Source organism: Triturus cristatus, chromosome 2_1 (assembly GCF_964204655.1).
Source record: "Triturus cristatus chromosome 2_1, aTriCri1.1, whole genome shotgun sequence".
Classification (NCBI taxonomy): domain Eukaryota; kingdom Metazoa; phylum Chordata; class Amphibia; order Caudata; family Salamandridae; genus Triturus; species Triturus cristatus.
The window spans coordinates 865,163,276-865,186,657 of NC_140581.1; the positions used below are offsets into that span (position 1 = coordinate 865,163,276).

A 23,382-nucleotide genomic window follows, 5' to 3' on the forward strand; every position below is an offset into this window, starting at 1 on the left:
AAGAACTTGGGAACAGTGAACTCAAGTACTCTATGCTATTTCCAGCAAAACAGAGTAGAGGGGGATGGGAAGGCTTGGTTCTTCACTAAACCGGAGGACGCACAGGACTGGCTAGAGGGGTGGCGCCAGGTCCAACACAGCGGAAAGCCTGGAAAAAACGCCACTCTAGACACATTAAAATCACAATCCCTGAACCAGATGGCAGGCTCGTCAGTATCAGTTACTCGGCCCGAGTAGGACTAAATCGGGCCTACTGGACACTCTCTGCGTGAGACACTAATACATGGACACCTGTTCTGTATTCCGGAGAGCGACAGCCAACGTAGGATGCATGACGCTAAGGCCCCGGCACATACAGGAGGGGAGCTACCACCCCCTCCGTAGCCCCGATGAGAAAGGAACCTACCAAGGGGCGAGGGATTGATGATCCTTTGAGCGACTCTGTGTGGGCAAGGAGTTCCCGGCATCTCACTAAATTCATTTAAGTAAAGCTGGGAGGGTAGCCCTGTCCTTGAGCAGGCCCCCAAGGGGGCAATACGAGAGCTCCCTCCACCCACACAGGCACCGGGTAATAGGAATTCGGCACTCTGCAAAGTTGGGGTGGCAGGAAGTTCTAAAACCGTCTTGCAGGGAGGGGGGGTGGTGGGGTTCTTTGGGGAATTTCAGATTTACTGATTTTGTTTATGTATGTTATCTGGCACATTATCAGTCCACTTACGCTATTCGTGCGTTACCACACACCAGTCTAGATCGCATAGAGCAGTCGACACACAACCCCCATGCCGATGTCACATGAGCCTAAAATGCCTATGACACCCCACACGCAGCACCTGCCAATTATATCCTGGAATGTCAATGGTCTTCAAGATGAGCTCAAAAGAGGACTAGTTCTACAATACTTGAAGCGTAAGGCGCCAGCAGTCACCCTATTGCAAGAGACCCACTTAACGGGGACAGTCTGTAAAGCCCTAGATAGGCTGGGTTTTAGGCTCGCGGTACACTCGAGTTCACATCTGGTTCGCGGGGGTGGGAATCCTTCTTAAGAAACAATACCAGATTGTCATTAAGCACACTTATACAGACTAACTGGTCGTTTTGCGGCTCTTTCGTGTCAATGGGAAGGACGCACGGTTAACATGGTGTCTGTCTAAATCCCGCCCGCGCTCCATTCCTCTGCTTTTCAGGCGCTCAGCGGATTCCTTCTCCCACAGGGCTACCTAATAATAGGTGGCGATTTCAACGCCACTTAAGATGACGCTCTAGATCGCACACGCCCTCAACAGCAACACCGGTCACACTCTGTCCTAAGTGACTTCCTAGACGCCATAGGCATGGTGGACATTTGGCGCTCCCGCTTTCCCCGGACACAGCAATATACAGATCACTCGGGTGCTCACAATAGCCTCTCCAGAATTGACTACATACTCGCGCCAGGAGCCGAACTTGGAAACTTCTTAACGGTAGCACATTTACCGAGAGGCATTTCTGATCACTCCTCGGTTAGCACTTTATACACCTGGTATTCCACATCGCACAACCGCATATTCCCCATATATCCCGGATACCTTGAGGCCCGTGAGATAGGGAAGCGACCGACTGACACTACCAAATACCATTTTAGCGAAAATGCACCTTCCGTCTCTTCTCCACTTGTCTTCTGGGAGGCGAACAAAACAGTACTTTGTGGGCAAGCGATCTCACTAATCTCCCATCACAAAAGAGAGAAAGTCAGAATTATGGAGACACTCGAACAGGAGGTGGAGGACTTGGAAAGAGCCCATAGTCAGGACTCCTCTGCCCCCAACACTCACCTATTGCAACTCAAGAAGCAGGAGTACAGGGGGCATCTGTGGGAGGCTGCGAAAGTGCGACTCTCCCATACCCAACACACTATCTATGATTGCGGAGACAAAGCCGGCAAGCTTTTGGCCTGGCTGGACATAAGAGAAACGACAAACGGATGGATCGCAGAACTCTAGCTTCCCACGGGTGACACCACTCGGGATCCCCAAGGCTTAGTAGACTTACTTACGCATCACTAAGAACAGATCTACACTTCCACACTCACACAAACAGATGCGGAGGAGTTCCTCCGGGATATTAAACGTCCCAGAGTAGCGGAGAGGAAATCCCAATCGTTCAGGGTAGAGCTCTCAGCGGAAGAAATCGCAATGGCAATCGGTAAGCTGCAGTCAGGAAAAGCATTGGGACCAAACGGTATCCCCATAGAGTGGTACAAGCGTAACGCGACGACACTCGTACTGTACCTGGCAGCAATGTATGAGGTCAGCTTGGATTAGGAAGGGGGGGGGGGGGAACTACCACGAGACCAAAGAACGGCAACAATAGTGGCCATCCATAAACCTGGCAAACCCGCGCAAGAGTGTCGCTCCTACAGGCCAATATCTCTGATCAACGCTGTGGCCAAGATATTGGCCAAGACCCTGGCCAACATACTTACGCCGCACCTAGCAACGCTGATACATCCGGATCAATCCGGGTTTATGATGGGGAGAAATACAGCTTTAAATCTCAGGCACCTCCACAACGTGCTGGGCCGTAGACATACCATTCAAGAAGAAGCCGTTATGCTGTCCTTAGACGCGCGCATGGCCTTCGACACAGTCGAGTGGCCCTTCCTCGTCGCTGTTCTCCGAAAATTGGGATTTGGGCCAAAATTTTGCTCCTGGGTCAGACTGCTCTACACTGCTCCCTTGGCCCATGTAGTGGCCAATGGGCATAGGTCGGGGGATTTTCCATTGCATCGAGGCACAAGACAGGGCTGCCTGCTGTCGCCCCTTCGTTTTGCCCTAGTGCTGGAGCATCTGGCGGCCTGGGTACGACAGGACCCGGTCATCTTAGGACTTGGATGGACTGAGGGATATGAGGATCGTATATCTCTATAAGCAGGCGATATCCTTCTATATATGGCCTCTCCCAGACGCTCCTTGTCCTGTCTATTAGACATTTGTAGCTCCTATGGACTTTATTCAGAGTATACAATCATTTGGACGAAATCGGTGCTCTACGTCCTGAGGGGGTCCCCCACCACTCCTCTTGGCTGGCTGCAAAGTAACGATAGTAGAGGACACTTTTAAATATTTAGGGATTCACGTCACCCATGACCCTGAAGTATTCATGTCCCTAAATCTCCAAGCCCCTTTGAAACTGTTGCAAAAAGATACCAAACACTGGCAGTCGTTGCCTTTGTCACTCCTGGGAAAGGCGGCTCTTTTCAAAATGATGGCGCTCCCCAGGTTTCTCTACGCCCTCAAATGCACCCTTCCCAGTCCCCCAGACCTACTTCCGCGCCATTGAGGCAGAAGTTACTAAACTCCCCTAGGACAATAAACCGGCCTGTAAAGCTATGGTCCAACTATACCGCACCTGGTACAACGGGGGCATCGCACTCCAGAACATACAATCTTATTACTGGGCCGCTCAGCTGACCGTGATAAACCACTGGATTCATGTCCCCCACATGGACCCAGCCTAAGCTCTCGACAGGTTGCAGCTGGGGAGACGGGGCCTCGCCGGGTGCTCTATAACAAGACCCGGTCCCTAATGGGCCCCACAAACTACAAACACCAGGTCTGGAATATAGTGCAAAAAAAGTTATGATGGCATAACGCACTCCCACAAGAACCCCCTTTGGGTTACGGACAGGCTGGGAAGGTTTGAAAAAAAGTAAAGGTTTTCACAATTGGGACCTTATTGGGATATCAAAGGTGGGCGACCTCTGGGTACGGGGAAAAATAATCACATTTACACAACTCCAAACGAAGTACGAAATGGCGTCAACGGAGCACTTCCGTTACCGGCAGATTAAACACGCTCTTGAATCAGCAATTTCCCCTGACACCACCCTACCTGAGGCCTCCCCACTAGAGGACAGGCTACTGATGGATCATATGGACAAAAAAGCAATATCTCTGACATTTCGGAAAATTCCCTACCTGAGGCCTCCCCACTAGAGGACAGGCTACTGATGGATCATATGGACAAAAAAGCAATATCTCTGACATTTCGGAAAATTGTCAATAACATGCTAGATCCGGTATAGAAGCTTAAAGACAAATGGCAGGCAGATCTGGGAGAATTAGATTATACAGATTGACAGGAGGCGCTGGCGTCCCGTAGAGAGGTAGCGATCGCATCTAAATTACATCTTGTACAACTCAAGATTTTCCATAGAATTTATTACACCAGAACTACCCTCTGTAAGATCGGGAAAGTGGACAACCCGCTCTGTCTTTGACAATATGGGGAGGTTGGCACGTTTTTTCACACTATATGGACATGCCCTGTAATAGCGTCCTACTGGGAGTCAGTTATGTACCTTATCACGAGGGTAAGTGGGAACCTAGTCCCTACATAGCCCAAATGCTGTTTATTTAATATTTGGGATGCGACAGATATAAATTCCACATTGCAGACCTGGGCTACCCTGGGTATTATGCTAGCCAAGAGGACTATTGCTAGACACTGGGGTGCGGCAACTGTCCCCACGCTCACGTAATGGTGTAGGGGCATGGACACTGCCATGGTGGCGGAAAAGACTGTCTATGTTCACAGGGGATGTCCCAAAAAATTGATTAAAAAATGGGGGGCTGAAATACATATAGAGGAGATATTTGCGAACTGCCTTTAATAGCTCAAGATATCGAATAACCAAATGTAAATGACACTGAATGTTGTAATGCTGTATATGTATTGGATCAAGTATAAATGTTCTTGTAATACTTATAGAGGATAACAAAGTATGTATAATGTGTGAACTGTGTTCGCTAGATTGCGGCCTGTAAAGAAATAATGACTGTGCCTTTCATTTCATATAAATAAAGGTTTAAAAAAACCAAAACAATAGCAAGAATTTAGAACTTGAAAACAGTCCAGTAAAGTATATAGTCCATCACCCTCCAGCCATCTTCCTTCTTTTGTTGCTACTGCTGCTCACGAGATAAGTACACTCTACTTTTTCTTTTACTAATAAAGGAGATTTCGCTATACGTGAATGTTTGAGTGAGCTCTGCTGTTGGAGTGGCATATTTTGACTTAATTTCTTTGTGCCACTACCTTCATATTTGTTTGCTTTTGTGGCTGTTTAATAATTTATCACTAATTTTTTCACCTTTTCCTCTCACTAATTTTACCCTTAAATCCTTTGTATTTGTGCTTGTGCTGTAGGGCTTCTTACCTCTTTTATCCCTTGTTCTGTGTGGGAGAGAGGCAGTTAATTGGAGCTTTGATGGAGCTTTGAACAAGGCTGCTGGAGTGTTCTGCACTTGCACCTTAGTGTGTCTCGCCCTCCTGACTCCCCAGCTTGCAAGCTGCAGAAGATGCACCAGCTCCTTCCTTGGTAGTTGCGCCTCACATTGCTGCTATGACCTCAGCAGCTTGATGAATAGGCTATAGATCGCCCTGTGACGGCACTGAAACTGTGATCATCCACATAGAAATGCAGTTATAGAATTAGCACAAAATGACTAACTCATCGACTTAAGAGCATGCTCTGGGTTCTGTTTCAGTCGCCTGAGATGCATAGGATGTGATGTGGCCCAGTTTACCTTCTCTGACGTCTTTTGCTTTTTACAGTAGAACGGTCAGTGTCGATCTTGTATGTTTAGACTGGAATCCACCCTGGAGTCAGTGAGAACTGACCTTTCAGTAGACTACACACTTCGTTGCACAGCCCAGCCTGGTAGCTGCTGCCCCCGAGCTCACTGCTGCTTATCCATCTGACCCTCTGGTCAGTGGTTCAAGGCCCTTCACCCACAAGCACCCACCTGGGCCTCATCCCTGGTGGTCTAGTGGTGGAGCGTCACAGCTCTGCTTTCTTGGCAGCTCTCTGTCTCTCTCTTTCTATTGGCTTTTTTCCTCCTATTGCTTTTTGCCGCTCTTGACCCCGCCGCTGTGATCCCCGTGGCCCCACCCCCCTCCAGTGACGCATACCTGCTCCCTGCGTTTCCCAGCTGTCCAGCTCCCCCCACCCCCTCCTGCACACTACTTAATGGTGGACGGTGGAGGTGTAAACCACTGACCTTTCAGTGGAGTGCTCCCTTCCTTACGCAATTCCGCCTGGTAGCTGCTGCCCCTGAGCTCCCTGCTGCTGATCTTTCAGACCCTCGGGTCAGTGGTTTGAGACCCTCCTCCACCTACAGGCTCCCGCCTGCGCCTCACCCTGGTGGTCTAGTGGTACAGTGCCACTGCTCTGCTGTTGGGCTGCCCTCTGTCTCCCTTTTTTCTACTTTTTTCTGCCTTTTTGATTCCTTTTCTGTCCCTTTTGCACTGTTGTCTTTTCCCTCCTTTTGCCACTCTTGCCTTTGCTATCCCCTGCGGCTTGCCACCCTCCAGTGACACTTTCCCGCTCCCCTCATTTCCCGCCTCCCAGCTGTCTAGTGCAGCCGTGCAGCGGGCATGCGCATTTGGTGACTCTGCTGGCGAGCCAAAGGCAAGCCCATCTGCGCCCATCCATGCCTCGACCACGCCCAGCGCCACAGACCCTGGTTCTCAGACCCTCCACCGATACTACGCCAGCACCCTCTTCGCCCACAGCAAAGGATGCCACGTCGCCTGCCACCTCGTATCACCGAAGGACAACTAAGGAACTTTCTCCTGCTAAAACCGCAGCTACACCCTTGCGCACTCCTCACTCCAGCTCCTCTCATTGCCCAGCCGACAAATGGCGCACCCGACTGGCTCAGCTGCATCCTCCTCAAATCGTGCTCCCTCCACAAACACACCACATAAATCTGGGACATCCTGGACTCTGTCTCTCCCGACATCACCTTCCTCACGGAAACCTGGACTAACCCTAGCTCTGGCCCGGACATCACCACCGCCATCCCCGACAGCTACAAGATCACCTGCAAGAGCTGCACCCACCGACCAGGAGGAGGCATCGCCATCGTCCACAAGAACACACTCCGCCTGACCACCAATTCGGACAACCCAACGACAACCATGGAACACCAGCACTTCCACATCAGACCTACCCCAACACCACTCTCTGCAACACTAACTTCTACAGGCCTCCTGGCCACTGCCCACTCTTCACAGACACTATTGTTGACTTCATCGCGATTACATCCTGCTCAGCTACCTCAACTTTCACTTCAACCCCAGTGACCAGAACACCGCATCCCTTCTGGAGAACCTTGCTAACATCTTACTCAAGCAGCTAGTCACTTGCCTGACTCACGCAGGGGGACACACGCTCATTCCAGTCTTCTCCACCAGTAAAAACATCACCTACAGCCACACCACTGAAATCCTCTGGACCGACCAGCACTGCGTGCACTTTGCCTTCACCACACCCACCGTACACAACTGCCCTCACCCCCTTCGTAGCTGGAACAAGGTCACTGAGGAACATCTCGCCTCCTTTCTCAGCACTTCCACACCTCTGACATCAACAGATGTTAACACCTCAGCACCCAACCTCCACTGATGAATCTTTAACTGCGCAGGCACTTTGGCACCCCTCAAGAAGGCTCCCGGCAAGCAACACTCCAAGAAAGCCAGCTAGTTCGTTCCTGTCCTCGACGAGTCCAGATGCACCTGTAGACGACTTGAGAAGAGATGGAGGGAACAACAATATCCTGGAAACCCAAGCAACCTTCAAAGCCGCTGTCATATCACACAACCTCTGCCTCAAAACCTCAAAGAAAATGGCTCTCCAAGACCGAATCAACACCAACAAAGACAACAGCGAAGAACTCTGCCATCGTCAAGGAGTTTGCCAGGGCCAAAAGCGAGATTGTAGGCGTCTCACCCTCCCATGACCTCTACAACACACTCTGCACTTTCTTCCACCACAAGATATGAGACATCTACGAGAGTTTCGACACCCAAGACCCTCCATCCACGCCAGACACCACTGCACTCAAGTACTCCGCACCACCACAGATCCTGCTCACCACAGATGTCATGCTCAAGACCATGAAAAGTATCCACTCTGGAGCATCCTCAGACCCTTGCCCGCACCACATCTTCCATAGTGGTGCCAACTCGATTGCCCCCGAGCTTCGCCGCACCATCAACTGCTCCATCAAAACCACCACCTTCCCATGTCGGGAAACACGCCAAAATCAACCCCATGCTGATGAAGCCATCCACCGACCTGACAGACCTCATGAACTTCAGACCCATTTTCCTGTTCTCCTTCCCAGCCAAGGTCATCGATAAGGCCATTAATGCCCAACTCTCCGATGGATTGAAGCAAACCACGTCCTGGACATCTCCCAATCAGGCTTCCGAAGCAACCACAGCACAGAAACCGCCCTCCTCACCGCCACCGATGACATCCGCTCTCTCCTCGACTGGGACAGAACCGCAGCCCTCATCCTTCTGGACCTCTCGGCCGACTTAGATACCATCTCCCACCGCACCCTAATCGCGAGACTCCACGACCCTCGTATCTGTGACAAGGCCCTGGACTAGATCCACTCCTTACTCACTGGTCGAACACAGCGAGTCAGAACCCATAGAGCTCAGCTGAAGAGTGTCCATGGGCTCCTTCCTGAGCCCTACTCTCTTGTGGCCCCCCTTGCAGCCATCATCAGGAACCATGGTCTCAACATAGTCTTCTATGCCAACAACAACTAGCTGATCCTCACCCTCGCCAATGAACTCACAGCTTCCAGAATCAATTTCCACTGTGGGATGAAGGCAACTGCCACCTGGATGAAAGACAGTTGACTCAAACTCAACTCGGACAAGACTGAAGTACTCTTCTTGGGACCCACCCCCTCAGCTTGGGACGACTCCAGGTGGCCCGTCGCATTGGGAACCTCCCTCACGGACCACGCCCAAAACCGCAGCATCATACTGAACTCCTCGCTCACAATGAACTGCAAGATTAACGCTGTATCCTCATCATGCTTCCACGCGCTCTGTCTGCTTCGGAAGACAATCAGATGGATCTCCACTGAGTCCAGAATGACAGGCACCCATGCACTCAGCAGCACCAGACTCTTCTACGGCAACCCACTCTATGCCGAAATCACCCAGAAACTCCTCTATAAACTACAGAACGTTCAAAATGTCACAGCCAGACTGCTCCTCCACATCCCCCGCCGCAGCAACATCGCGGAACACCTTTGAGAACTTCATTGGCTCCCAGTCAACAAAATAATCACTTTCAAGCTACTCACACATGCCTGCAAAGCCCTCCGCAACACAGAACAAGCATATCTAAACCACCACCTCTCGTTCAACATACCTTCTAGAAACCACCCATCTGGCCCTGGCCACTGTCCCACTGATCCACAAGACTAGAGCTGAAGGACGATCCTTCTCCCACCTCGCAACCAAGACCTTGGACACCCTGCTTCTCCAACTAAGGCAATCCCCGTCGCTGACCCAATTCGGGGAGGATCTCAAGACCTGGCTCTTCTACTAAACCCCAGCGCCCAGACGGATCAGCAGCCCCCTCAGTGCCTTGAGACCCTCACAGGTGAGTAGCAGCTCTTTATAAATCCCGGATTGATTGATTGTATAGCCCCTCAACACTTCCCTGCATTTCCCTGGTTTTTATTTATAAGCATGACGATAAGACTAACTCCCTCCAGTAAGCCACCCTTCAGCAGGTTTGAGAAAGGCTCTTGACTGTCTTCATCCTTGACACCTTCCCTAAGGGTTGATGTCATATCCATCCTTTGGTGAACATGTAACATCCTCTGGAGATCCCTTTTGGCTCCAGTGTCAACCAGTTATTTGACATCACTGATCTTCTTGCTCAGACTTACATCAGATCACTGATCCTTCAAAGTGTGAGGAGTATAAGGATCAGCACTTACTCACCCTCCTGGTAACCATTAAAGGTAGCTTTCTTGCTTTACCAGGAACTCTTTGCACACCTGGTGGTTTTCTTTAGCTCTGTGCTTTAGCCAAGGCATCTTCTTTACTAGGACAAGCACATACTCCACCAAGTCACATATGGGGGATATTTCTTTCCCTTATTAAACCTTCCTTTACCAATGTGAAGGTGGCATGTTCGGGGGAGCCAAACCAATATTAACTGGGCTGAAAATAAACTTTTTTTATGGCACCCCCTACTAAGTGAACAGCAAGAACCGTGGAAAGATGTCACGCTTCTCCTCGAGGGCTTCTCCATGTCACCCATTATATTTTCTGAGTTTTATTGACATGCTTTAATAGCCCATGGGTGGTGGGAGGTGGGGAGGGTTGAAAGCCTGCAATTCACAAAAAGTCTTTACATAGGTGAAAATAAGGTTGGTACCTAATCGGATTACATACTGGAGAAACCAGTATGATAACAGTAGCCAACAGGGCTCTTGCTACCAGTGAGGCAGTAGTGCTCTTCAAGGGCTGATCTTCGAGGTACCTGGTGGCATACTCCACCAAAACAAGAACTTGCTAGCAATTTGAGGTGATCAATAGTGTTAACCTCTATACTCTTAAATGCTCCTCTTGCATCACTGACAGTGGTTGGAGGTTTCTTTTTCTGCCGCCATGGCCATGGCTTTTGTATTTGTAAGTTTAGAAAAAACTGTCTCTTCGTATTGCCCATTCAGATCAACACAAATAAAATGCATCCATTGATTTGTTTACTTTTCCCTAGACCTCCAGTAGCACACAACTCCTGTTGTTCTGCCACACACTCTGCTTTTTTGCACTTGGTTATTTATAGGTTGCTCAGACCCCAATGTGTCCTCTGCAACCAACTCTGAAGACTGCAGTGGTAGATGTGCTATACCATTTCTGTGTGCTCTGGTCTTAGCTTTCTCAGAGAGCTGCGTCCAAAGCATCTTCCTCTTTCCCAGCTTTTCTCAGTTGGGCTGCCAAACAATGAGTCTGCACCCAAACTCACTGAGGTTGTCCCCAAACATTCAGTCAGTTTTCCTTATTTCCATCATGTCAGCAAACCGCATGAGTCCATTGTGGCAGTGTTAGTACAACAACTCTACACCGCCTTGTTACCAGACAAGTTGATGCTGAGGACATGGGTGGGCTTTCATCCCAAAATTGTAACACCCTTGCATGTGCGCCAGTAGATCATTCTGCCAGTGCTCTTTGCTCCACCTCACCCATCGAGAGGAGAGACTACATAGCCTTGATCCGAAGAGGGCATTACGTTTTTACATTGATCGCACTGTATAGTTCAAGGATCTCCAAGCTTTTCAATAGTTAGAGCTTCTGATCTAAGAAAAATATCCTGAGCTACTGCCTTGTATATGGATTATATAACTGCACAAAAAAGATCAAGCTGCTTGAACCCTCAGTCCTGATGAAGTAAGCACACAGCATTAATGGCAGAACTGTTGGGAAAAGATTGTGGAAGTATGTGGTTCGCAAGAACCAGTGTTGTCCTTTTCCACTTCTTTGTCAATCATTCTGTGAGAGGTGTCTGAATGGTTTTGTCAGGAATACATGGGATGACACTATCCTCATTATGAGAGCTAGTACCTGAATTCAAGCTAATTGCCTTAAAGTCTATTCATTGATGTCCAGAAACTAGCACTACCATAGCAATTTAAGAATAGGTACATGCACACTTCGTAGTGCTCTACAAATAAACATATCTCTGTAGCCACCGCAACTTCTTAAAGCTAAATGCTGACAAGACGGAGGTCTTGTTTTTCAACCAAGTCATCCTCCCTCCGATGACTATGTGGTGGCCAGCTGAACTGGGAGATGCTCCCACTCTGAAGAACTCTGTCAAGAACTTAGGAGTCAGATGGGACAAAGACCTGTCCCTCACCACCCACATTCAACAGGTATCGGCGACCTGCTTTGGCAAAATCAAAACCATCAAAAAACGTATTGACTTCTTGCCAGAGTCAGCTGCAAAACCGTGGTCCATGCTTTAGTCCCCTCCCACCTTGACTACGCTAATGGTCTGTACATGGGCATGCCGATGGGACTTATCCATCGACTACAGATTATTCAGAACGCGGCAGCCAGACTGGTCTGTAAGGTTCTGCTCCGCCAACGTATCTCACACCACCTCCGGCAACTCCACTGACTGCCAATAGACAAACGGATCGAATTTAATGTCCTTGCGTTTGCCTTTCGTGCTTACCAAGGAAAAGGGCCCAACTACCTGAAGAAGAGACTTCGCCCATATCAACAGGACAGGCCCCTAAGGTCCAAGCACAAACGCTACCTTTCCACCCCACGTTATGCGAAGGCAAGAATGGGAGGCAGGACATTTGAATGGGGGACTACCAAGTGCTGGGATAACCTTCTGCTCCACCCACGCATGATGCAGTCCGAACAGGAAATCAGAAAGGCCTTGGGACCTGGCTCTTTAGTCGTAATGACTAGACACGCGCTCCCCTCTACCTTTGGGTACTGTCTATATGAGCGCCGGGACACCCCATTTGGGGTAGCTGCGCGCTTTATAAATATCCTTATAAATATCCTTATTATTATTATCCCCATTCCCATAACTATGCTTCAGGTGCAAAGATGAAGCACAAAATAATGAATGAAGTGATTGCTTAGGGAACTTAAGTACCTCTAAAACCAAGAAAAGGAAGAAAGAAAAAGCTAAAAAGGAAGCAAATGAAGGAAAGAGAAGAGACTGAGGAAAGAGAAAAAGAGGAAATTATGAAAAAGGAACTGGAAAGAATTGAGAGGAAGAATTGTGGGAAATAAAAGGGAGGAAAGGAAGGAGAGGAAGAAAAGATGAAAGCTGAAGAAAAAGAGGAAGGAGGGAGGAGAAGGAAAAAGAAACAAATTATGTAATTAAAGAAAAGGGACTAAGGAAACTAGGAGAGAAGGAACAGCAAAAAGAACAAATGAGAGAAGAAAATAATAGCAGAAACAAAGAAGAAAGGAAAGAAAAAAAACATGGACAAAGAATAGGCGGGATAGAAAGTAACAAAGTGGAGCTAAAGGAAAGGATAGACCAAAAAGAAGAAAAAAGTAAAACATCCACTGTAAGAGCAAGCGAAAGAGTAAGAAAGGAAAAGAAAAGCAGAGAGAAAGGAAACCACAAGAGAACAAGCATTTGCAATGCAATAGGTCTCGCATTTATACGAGTTTGAGCTATTGGCATTGTAAATGACAGTGCCTTTTATTTATGTTTTTAAAAAAACAAACTTAAATAAAAAGCATTGTCATTTACAATGCCAATAGCTCAAACTCGTATAAATGCGAGACCTATTGCATTGCAAATGCTTGTTCTCAAGGGGGCTAAGAAGTGGTTTGTTCTGCTCTGTGTCTGAAGTACATACGTCTATCTTTGACGACGCATTAGCCTGCAGTGACCCCCCCCCCCCCCCCCCCACAACACACACACACACTTCCACCCTTGAGCGACACTGAGGGGATTGTGAGGGGTTCGCGAAGAATTGGTTCACTTTAGGTGTCCCGAGGGCATTTTTTGCCGAGTTTTGAAATAGGAGCTGCACATCTCTTTGATTACTCCAGCTCACGCTCTTATCACCAGAGCGCGGTCAGGACACGCATTTCATGCAGAGAACTGGTTTACAATTACAAAAGCCCCGCTTACGCACGGCCAGGGACAGGAAACAACACGGCCTGCCCCTGGCACGAGACAAGAAGGGATGTGCAAAAGCATGACCTCAATAGGGAGTGAAAGGGGGAGGGAGGAAACGTGCAGGAGGAAAGTGAAAGGGGAGAATTGAGGAAGGAGTGAAAGCAAAAGGGTGGCGAAGACGGTGGGAGAAGGAAAGTGAAAATGTTAAACAAATGAAAGGGGTAGATGAAAGGACGAGTATAGATGGAGGAAACGCATAAAATTGGAGAATAAGGAAGGAACGTGAATAAACAAATGAAGTGAATGGCATAAATTGAGAGAAAAGAAGAGCTGAAGATGAGAACGATTTTGTGAGGAAATAAAGCACGGGGTGAGAATAATAGAACAAGAAGAAAGAAATCAAGACTGAGAATGGAACGATGGAGAAAGAACTGAGAAGGAACAAAATGAACAATTGGGAACTGCAAGGTAGAAAGGAGAAGGAAGTAAAAGTAAGTCAAAGGAATGATTGGGAAACAGAAGGGTGTAGGTAGGTTTAGCTAGGGAAAGGTGGAAATTAGGAAGGGGAATGAAGCAATTGACCGAAAGGAGGAACCATTGAGTAAGAATGCACCGCAAATGATAAACAATTTGTTATATAGCGCCTACTATCAGAGTCTTACTGGACTGCATAATGCTGTAAAAAAGGAAAATATACTATCCAAATTACGTATGTTCTTTACATTTAAAGGAGGTTTGTTTGAGAACATAGAAAATTGGCAGAAGTGTATTGCTACCCTGTCAGTTGTAGTAAGTTACTTAAAAGTAAGTTCTCTGTGCGGGGGTAGGAGAGAGAGGCACGCAGGCTGGCATATGTTGAGCACTTTCGCGGCTGCTTTGATGTCCTCAGTGGCCGCGCGGCTCACTGAGGACATCAAAGCGCCCGTGAAATGTAAGTGATCGCGATCACACTTCAAAGCGGCCGTGTGGCCCGCGAAAGTGAAAGCAAACGAGTGCTTTCAGGCCTCCAAATGGTGCGCGCGCCCGGACGGCGCACATGCACTGTATTTGGAGGCCTGAAAAGCCACTGTTTGCACTTCCAAAACTCGCTTACTATAAGTCTCGCCAGAGCAGCGCTAAAGCGCTGTCTCAGGCGAGACCTAAAAAGGACAAAGATTGTAAATAAAAGGATCAGAAAGAAAAATTAAAGAGATGAAGAAAGATGATAAAGAATAAGAAAAAAATACGGAAAAGAAAAAAGAGAAAGAATAGAAGAAACCTAAAAAGATTGAAAGAGAAAAAAACGAGAAAAAAAGAATGAATAACAACATTTTTAATGCAGTGCAACTCTTCTCCAAATATTTTAGTTCAATTGCCTTTAATGAAATAATCCACTTCTTGAGACTAGTTCTCAGGGATGCTATATGTTTTCATGGTGAAGGTTTTTAAACAGTGTGCTCTGATGTTCGGCATGCGTTAATTATTTGTTTAGGGCCTCTAAGCAAAAAAAAAAATTTCATCCGGAAGAGATGAGGCTTCTTATTATTCTTGAAGTCACCATTCCTGGTCTTACAGCTCCATTTCCTGAAGTGGTGTGACAGGCAGTGAGCTACTCCAAGCCAGGCTAAGAGCTACTCCAAGACAGGCTAAGAGCTACTGGTCGCTTGTAATCGACATGTTGGACACTCCTGGTCCTAGTTTTTAGTCCCAAATATAGACAAGGAGGCCAATCTGTACACCTACCATGACCACAAGACAGCACCTGAAGGTCTGCAAGCCCTTTCCACCAGCAACAAGGACACCACAATCGTGTTTGCTCAAGGGTTGCCTGTTCTGGACAACTACCAGGCTTCAACATCGGCATGGGTACATGCATTCACTAAACATTACTGTCTTTGCCAGTCGGGTCCAGCAGGAAGGTCATTCTCCCTGCTCAGTTTTGCAGGACTTTTTTAGTGTGAGCTTACTCCACAGACCGACCACCTAAGGGAGGCACTGATGTGGTAAATATTTGTGACTAGAACTATCCATCAAGAGAATGTTACACTGCAACGCTCTTTCTGGTGGTTACGCTAACTGCAGATTCAGCACCAACATCCCCGCTCTGTCGTGTGGCCTCTTTTACTTTTAAAACAAGACTCCCAAATTAAAGATCAAAAGCATAAAGAACAAATGATGCACAGAATGCTGAACAAATCAATCATCCCAGTCTCAGATCTGGGTTTAAACCTTCGTTTTTTTGCTCAACACGCTACCTCAGTTTGGACCCAGCCATATGCAAATCAGTCTTGACCCTGCTACCCATGGGAACAGTCCAGCCTGAACTGCCAGGCCAGGTCCTCCCTGGACTGGAAACAAGCATCCTGAGACCTGTTACGGGGTATCGCCCCTCATCACCTAGGCTAGCTTGAATCCAGTGGCAGAGTGAGCACGGGACCCACGTCTGGGCATACCCTTTCCGCTTAGGGCAACAAAGGCAAAAAGACCAAATGATGGACGGAATGCTGAACAAATCCAATTTTCATAGGATGCTTGTTTCCGATCCAGGGAGCACCTGGCCTCGCAGTTTGAGCTGGACTGTTCCCATGGGGAGCAGGGTCAAGACTGATTTGCATATGGCATGGTGAGCAAAAAAACGATGGATTTAGGCTCAGATCTCTGTACTGAGGCTGAATGTTTGACATTGTTCAGCATTCCGTCCATCAGTTGTTCTTTTTCCAAATTAGAGATCAGCACACTGTCACAAACAATTTGTTCAACGTTCCGTGTCTGGAGGTGTAGAATGAGGAATGAAACTGACGTCCGCATACATGGATGGTGCTAGTAGGTGTTCCACTGCATCACTTTGAGGCGGTTCCGAGTCAATGTGGAACTGTTTAGTGCCACCTACTGATGCTTGGGAGCACGGCTAGTGTCCAACGCGTGCATGGGGATATGTTGAAGAAGAGTTACCAAAGCTATGCCGTGGAAGTGTGTATTAGGAAAATGCTAAAAACCCACCTTTTTTAAATGTGGCTTGAGAAAAAGGTTCTTCTCCGTGGAGTTGTTTTGCATCAAGCGCTGGGAGACCTTTTGTGCTAAACAACTACAACTGCATTGAATTCGATTGAACTTGTTCTTTTAAGTCGCTTCTGAAAATGTAACAGGGCTGTGGAAGGGCTTTTGATTCTGCACTGTATGTGTATTGACTACAAGAGGGAATGCAAATTGCATGTTATTGATGATGTAAATGACACTACGTCAGGGTGGCCAGGATTGCATGTACTTGTTATTCATATGGGCCTTCAATGACTCCAGTATTGTGATCAGTGAGCTGTGGGGAAGTTCCAGTGCTTTCTGTTCTGTACAGTGCTGTGCTTGATTTCCTGTTAAATTTATGGAGTTATGTGCAGGCTGCTTATGAGATGTTGACCATCTGCGGCAGGGTTCTCTAAAGTCGGTTCTGGAGGGCCGAATCCATGCCAGATTTTTAACATATCCTCATTTAGATAAATGTAGTTATCTTAAAAATCTGGCATGGATCCGGCACTCAAGACCGACTTTGAAGAACCCTGACCCACGGCATTGTTAGAACTATTATTTGTTTGCAACATACTGGAGGAAGCCCGATTGAAAGTTTTGGGCACTAATATTCGTGTTGGCGATTAATGACTGTTCTTTTATTTTTCCTCCTGCACCATCCTTTAAGTTTGAGCAGCTGGGGATATTGTATTGTGAAATCCTGGAATGTGTATATAGATATATATATAATTTCTTAGAGTTCTGCATCACCTGTTATGTTTCATTATGTGCTTTATGATACCATATACCTCTGCATGTTGTTGTTGGACACTATTGCAATAAGCATAATTGATACCTGGATTCTTTTGGCAAGTTACCCTTACTTGGGTTGTATTTTCAGTAGACATGGGATACAGTGTGCGGATTGTTGCAGGCACAAAACATTCTATGACATGGCTTCTGCTTGGTTATTGCAGAAGCTGTCCACCCTGGCAAAGGGAGGGTGGGTGCTGAATGTTGCCGGCACTAGATACTTTGTCAGGGTGTGAGGTGTTATTGGTTTGAGACCCTAGCAGATGGCGATCTGCAGGTTTGTGCTAGGCATGTTAGCGCTTTAGGCTTTAGTTGCTGTTTTGTGCCTGACATTTTCAACCCTTTTTATGGCTCCATGTGGAGTTTTTTTTGCCTTAGGATCCCTCCTCTTCGCTTCAGATGGTCTAAGAAAATTCTCGTTTAAGGTTTTGGGTTGTTTGATCTTGTGTAATGTTAGCCTCATAGGGCATTCCTGGTGCTTTCACGTGTTCCTTGGTTTTTGGTGCCGTTTCTTTGGATGCGTGTGAGTGGCGTACAATGCGATCAGTGTACGTCAGTGTTAGTGATGCGTTGTTTTGATGGAAGGCTTGTGTCAGTATATTTTTTACACATATAGTACTTGTATCTTGTCTTGGTGCCTCGAAGCTTTTTGTGCATTGCTTTTGTTGTACGGCAAGTTTTTGAAAGCGGGAGAGAGGTTGTGTCGTGCCTAATACGACCTTCCTAGTTCTCTCAGAGCAGTATTACTCCTGTAATTTCTTGTGATACTGGCTAAGAGTGCTGCAACGTTTGTAGACTGTGTGTAAGTCCCCAGGTGTGACATGAGCCAGCGGTTTGGTAGGCGTTAGGAAGCTGAACAGGTGACAGGTAAGCTTCAGGTGTATCCTGTCTTCGCTTCTGATTGAACGCACGTGCCTCCTCTCAGTCAAGAATCCTTGCGCCTGTTCAAGTGCCTGCATGTTGCTGCCTGCCTGTGTTGCTCCTCCGCATGTTGCAGTGCTGCACGCGAGAGAGCGGCCTCACGTGGCGTCACATTCACGTGAAGAGCACAAACAGCCCCGGAATCGAAGATAGAACTAGAACCTCCTACAGACGTGGGAAACCAGACACCCATAAGCACACCGTTGAAACACTAAAGGCGATACAATATTAGACTGAAAATAACATACCGATCCCTGAACTAATTATGCATGATGAATGGCAATAAAAAGAAATGATCACAGTGGAATGTTTTAAATGAATACCAATGCCAGCAAAATCGAAAACAACCCCTAAAGATAGCTTTCAGCTTAACCTATACGACGTTTTATTCCTAAAGGCGATTGTTAATCACTTCTGACGCATTTATGGTTTTCTGACTAAAACCTAAAAAACGAATAATAAATTACAACGGATAAATGCAGACTATCAAGCCTAGAATCCTGCCGTTAAATGAAACACATTTCTGCCATGCCCGCCAAGCCTCCCCACACTAAAACTCTTTAGTCTGAGGCCTTACTTTCCTGCGAGTGTCCTCGAGTCCGTATCAGATCGGTACCCGGGGAGTCCGACATTCACTTCATTTCAGACTCGTACTGGCAAAGAAATAGTCATGCTGCGTTCTGATTGGGCAACACTCTGATGATTCACAATTGGATAATGACAAGAGATGCTAGCTACTGATGGGAAGGCTAAAGGGGATGATGGCCACGATGATTCCTCTGGGAGCAATAGGACTTAAGATGACTCCTCACCCCAGTGGAATCCCTTCTTTCTTGCTTACTGGTTTATAAACTTACCATTGTTGGCAATAAAACAGTATTGTAGTATTCATATTGCTGAAGATGGTCACTATAAAGGTCCAGGAAGAAACTGATGATGATTGTAATTTCAAATCTTTTGTTTCAATTTGAGAACAGGTAGTGAAGAGACCACGGAGAGTGCAGGTTCCTGTCATCAGGAAGCCGGTGCTAGCGGAGCCCGTTTTTGATATGATGGACGATGATGCGCAGTTTGACCACAGAAGTGCCTCCTACAGTGAGCGGAGCTGGGCAGGTGGGATTGCTGGGCGGAGCCGGGATCCTAGTCCTGACAGAAACTACAGGAGAGAGCCAGAGAGAGGCCGCAACTATGATCACATTAGGGACGTGGGTTATGACCTTGCTGGAAACCGTGGCCGGAGCATGGAGAGGGGACTGGATGGCACCTACCCCAGGGATCATGCCAGAGGTCGCAGTCTCGACCGGGGCTTGGATTCGGATTACCCAAGGGATCGTGTCCGTGGCAGGAGCGTGGACAGAGGACTGGACCATGATTATCCAAGTGATCGAGTCCGTGGCCGGAGCGTTGACAGGGAGTTGGATCATGACTACCCAAGAGATCACAGTCGGGGTCGTAGCATCGACAAAGAAGTGGAGCCAGTATATCAGCGGGATCGCAGCCGTGGCCGGGACATTGACCGGGATGAAATCTTTGAACGTAGCTATGCTGATGACTACAGTCCAGATCGAGGCTACAGTCGAAAACCTGGTCCAGATGGCAGATATGAAAAGCAGGTTCAGAGGAGTCGCAGCAGAGACCGGATTGATTCGCGAAGCCCTTCACCTGACGCCCGTCGCCAGTACGTCCCCACAACCCACCCGGAAGGGGACGAGAATACAGTCAGCGTCCTGCTTACAAAAAACAAATCTAATGAGGGTAAGTACAAATGCATGACTATCTTTTTTGCATTTGAGCTTGTCCTGAATACATAATGCTAAGCTGCATCTAGTTCACTGAAATTATTTGTTTTTTGCCAAAATCAAATAGTATACCTGTCAATGGGCAGGAATTTCAACTTCTTCTGGTGGATTCCCTATCTATTACAACTTAACTACCCTACCAAACTTCATGACCCATCTTTAAAATGCCCGCTCCATGTTAAAATGCCTGCCACCTGGCACAATTTGTCAGTACGAGTATGTTGTTCTGCAGGATTTGAATGCGTCTGATCATTATTTTTACAAACTTGGTCTTGTGATCCTTCCACATTGCCTGAAAATTCACAAGGTACATTTTAGTATTTACTGTCCTTGCCAAGAAGGTGAGATTCATGCCTCCAGCACAAGAAAGACACAAAGGTGCTTCTCCAGTTGAAACGGCAGAGTATAAGTGGGAAACACTTTTTGCTACAAATGGAGAAGGTTTAAAAGCACAATAAATGTGGAGTGCCAAGGATGAATTATGCAGTAAGAGGGATGTTTAGGGGGTGGCCACGGGTCCTGTCTATTGAATGACTTGTTTAGTGCAATACCCCTACTGGGTTACAAACGCTTGTACTAAACAAAAAAGAACGTGTGTGGCAAGTTTAAAGGTCACCTTCAAATGCACGTGGGAGTTTGGGAGCTGCAGATCGACTCCGCGGCATGGAAGACATTCTACCCATAGATGGATTGTCAGTAGTATGGTGGTAAAGTCTCATGCAAGCAGGCAAGTCGTCAAAATCAGGACACTTCGTCACCAGACATTTTGTTTCAGAATTTCTATCTTCTATCTAGTTTTAGAATGCATGAGCTGTGAGAACCCTGCAGACCAAAGGTTTCTTACTGGCAGATAGGGAGGAACAATGCAATTCAGGTGCTTGAGAACTGGTTTCTTACAGAATTTCAACATGGAACACAGGACAGGTTCTATTTGATTCTCTGGTTTATGGTAGGCCAAGTGAATAGCCTGTAGGGTTGTAGAGGAGTGATATTTTCATGCCACTCCAAAAACAGGTCTGATTCCTTTGGATATGCATTTTTATGGAATGCTTATGTAAATTGTAATATTTTCGTATAACAGCAAACAGCCTACCAGACAGGATTTACTATATGTTGGCATGATAAAATAGGCATAGGTTACCTCATAGGTTTTAGCTGATGTGCCTAGTTTTTGATGTTTTCAGTAACTCTAGGTGTGAAAGAGTGACAAACCAAATGTAACTCGTAGGTTACACCCTTTGCAATTTTACATTTAGCATTGTGAAGACCTAACTAATTATGTATTACTCAAGACTTGATGTCCGGTGCAGGAAGATGTCTAATTGATGGACGATTAGCCTATATGAGATTTGTAGCTTAGCAGGAAGTTGCCAGCTGAAAGTTAAAACTAAAGTATATAATCAGGGTTGCCATGACTTGTGTTCATCATGTTAATCCTCTAAGAAGCGATGGCTGATTGTTTTTGTGTACTCATTCTTATTTTGATGCCCTTTGGTGAATATAGAGGCTTTTGGTCTGTCTGTGGGTATCCAGATGTTCACCAAATTCTTTTATACTTCACTGTATTTCTTTTTGCAGTGTAGTATATCTTTACTAAAATATTTATTTTTTAAGTGATTCATGTTGACTTCTCTTACCTGGTGAATAAGATTATATATTTTCAAGGATGGATTGAAATTTACAGTAGAGGTTAAGACATTGGCCTTGTAAAATGTTGGATATTTTGGGTTCCAGGGCTAATTTTGCTCCTCTTTATGAAGTGTCAAAAGTAGTGGCGTCCAATTCCTCGAGGTCGCTAAATTTGGGCTTATTTAATGTTGGATCTGGAGGTTTCCTTCAGTGGATGTACGTTTAGAATCTAAAGGGGCATTAGGTGATGACCCTGCCAGAAGGTTAGACAAACTGAAATTTTGCTTGGGAGAATCTTGTAACTAAGGTTGCATTGAGAGAGTGGCAGTTTTTGTGAGCTGGTGTTTTTCTACAGCCAGTAAAGTTTACGTTGCTAAAGTGTTGAAGAAATGTATTAAAATTTGGACAGTCACCTTTTTCCAGCCAAAATTTCAAATTCCCAAGAAAGTGGTCTTTCTTTTACAAGTAGTAGTTTACTTGCAGCGGCCCCATTGACCTTGGTTTGATCTGTCCTTGTTGCGGGCAGTAGTCCCAGCCACACAAGTGGTGCAGTGTGTTTTATCTGCACAAGTGGGGTATCGCTGGATGGTAGGAAATTTGTGGATTCCTGCGGATTCTGGATGTTTCCATCACAGAAATGTAAGAAAAATGCCTGATTTCAGGCAAAGTTTGAGGTTTGCAGGGCATTGTGGGTGGATCCATGCAAGGCACACCAACATGGGATCCCCTAGTTGTATAGTTTTCGAAAATGTCTGTGGTTTGTAGGTTTCCATGGGAAGCACCACAACACAGCCCCAAATACCCCAGCGATCCACATTGCTTATCTCTTAGTGTAGCACTTTAGAGCCTTTTTGTGTCATGGTCTTATTGCCCAACCACACAAGTGGGGTACCGTTCTTATTGAGGGACATGTGGGAACTCAAGGTGGTAGGAAATATGTGGCTATCTGCAGAATACAGAACATTCCATCACAGAAATTAAAGGAAACCTTTTTTTGTGTCAAAGTTTGAGGTATGCAAGGGGTTCTGGGTAAAACAGCCCAGTGATAGCAACGCAAATTGCCCTACCTTGAATTTGCCTGGTGTCTAGTTTTAAGAACTGTGCATGTTTGCTAGGTTTCCATTGGTGCCGGCTTAGTTGGGGCCCAAAATCAACAGCTACCCGCTTCTCAAAAAAACCAAGGTAAGTTTTGAGAGGAAAAATGTGATGTATCCATGTTGTATTTTGGGCTGTTTCCTGTCGCAGAAATTAGGCCTACCCACGCAAGTGAGGTACAATTTTTTTTATAGGGAGACATGGGGAATGTTGGGTGCTAGGAAGTTTGTGGATCTCTACAGATTCTAGAACTTTCCAGCACAGAAATGTGAGGAATGTATTTTATTTTGGGAGGGTGGGGGGCAACATTTTAGGTATAGAAGGGATTCTGGGGAAAAGAAATCCAGTGAGAGCCACGCAAGTCACCCCACCCTGAAATCTCTGATGTGTCTAGTTTTTAAAAATGTGCAAGTGTGCTAGGTGTCCCTGGATGCAAGCTGAGCTAGGGCCCCAAATCCATAACTGCCCACCTTTCAAAACAAGTGTCAGTTTTGAGATGTATCCATGTTGCATTTTGGGCCGTTTCCTGTTGCGGGCACAAGGTCAAGCCACACATGTGAAGTACCATTTTTCTGAAGATATGTGGGAGCATAGAATAGTAGAACATTTGTTATTACCTATTGAATTTCACTGCATTTGTCTCTTCCAAATGTAAGCCAGTGTGTAAAAAAGAAA

At 46.6% G+C, this 23,382-nt stretch overlaps 1 protein-coding gene across 2 annotated transcripts in view; it reads left to right on the forward strand.

Moving 5' to 3' along the window:
• The window catches only part of LOC146865999 (tight junction protein 2-like), a 225,339-nt gene that overhangs the window by 128,445 nt on the left and 73,512 nt on the right, over nt 1-23,382 (forward strand). For both annotated transcript variants that reach the window (XM_085632984.1, XM_085632986.1), the window contains exon 5: nt 19,162-19,939. In XM_085632984.1, coding sequence (XP_085489110.1) covers nt 19,162-19,939 — 778 coding nt within the window. The remainder of the gene's footprint in view (nt 1-19,161; nt 19,940-23,382) is intronic.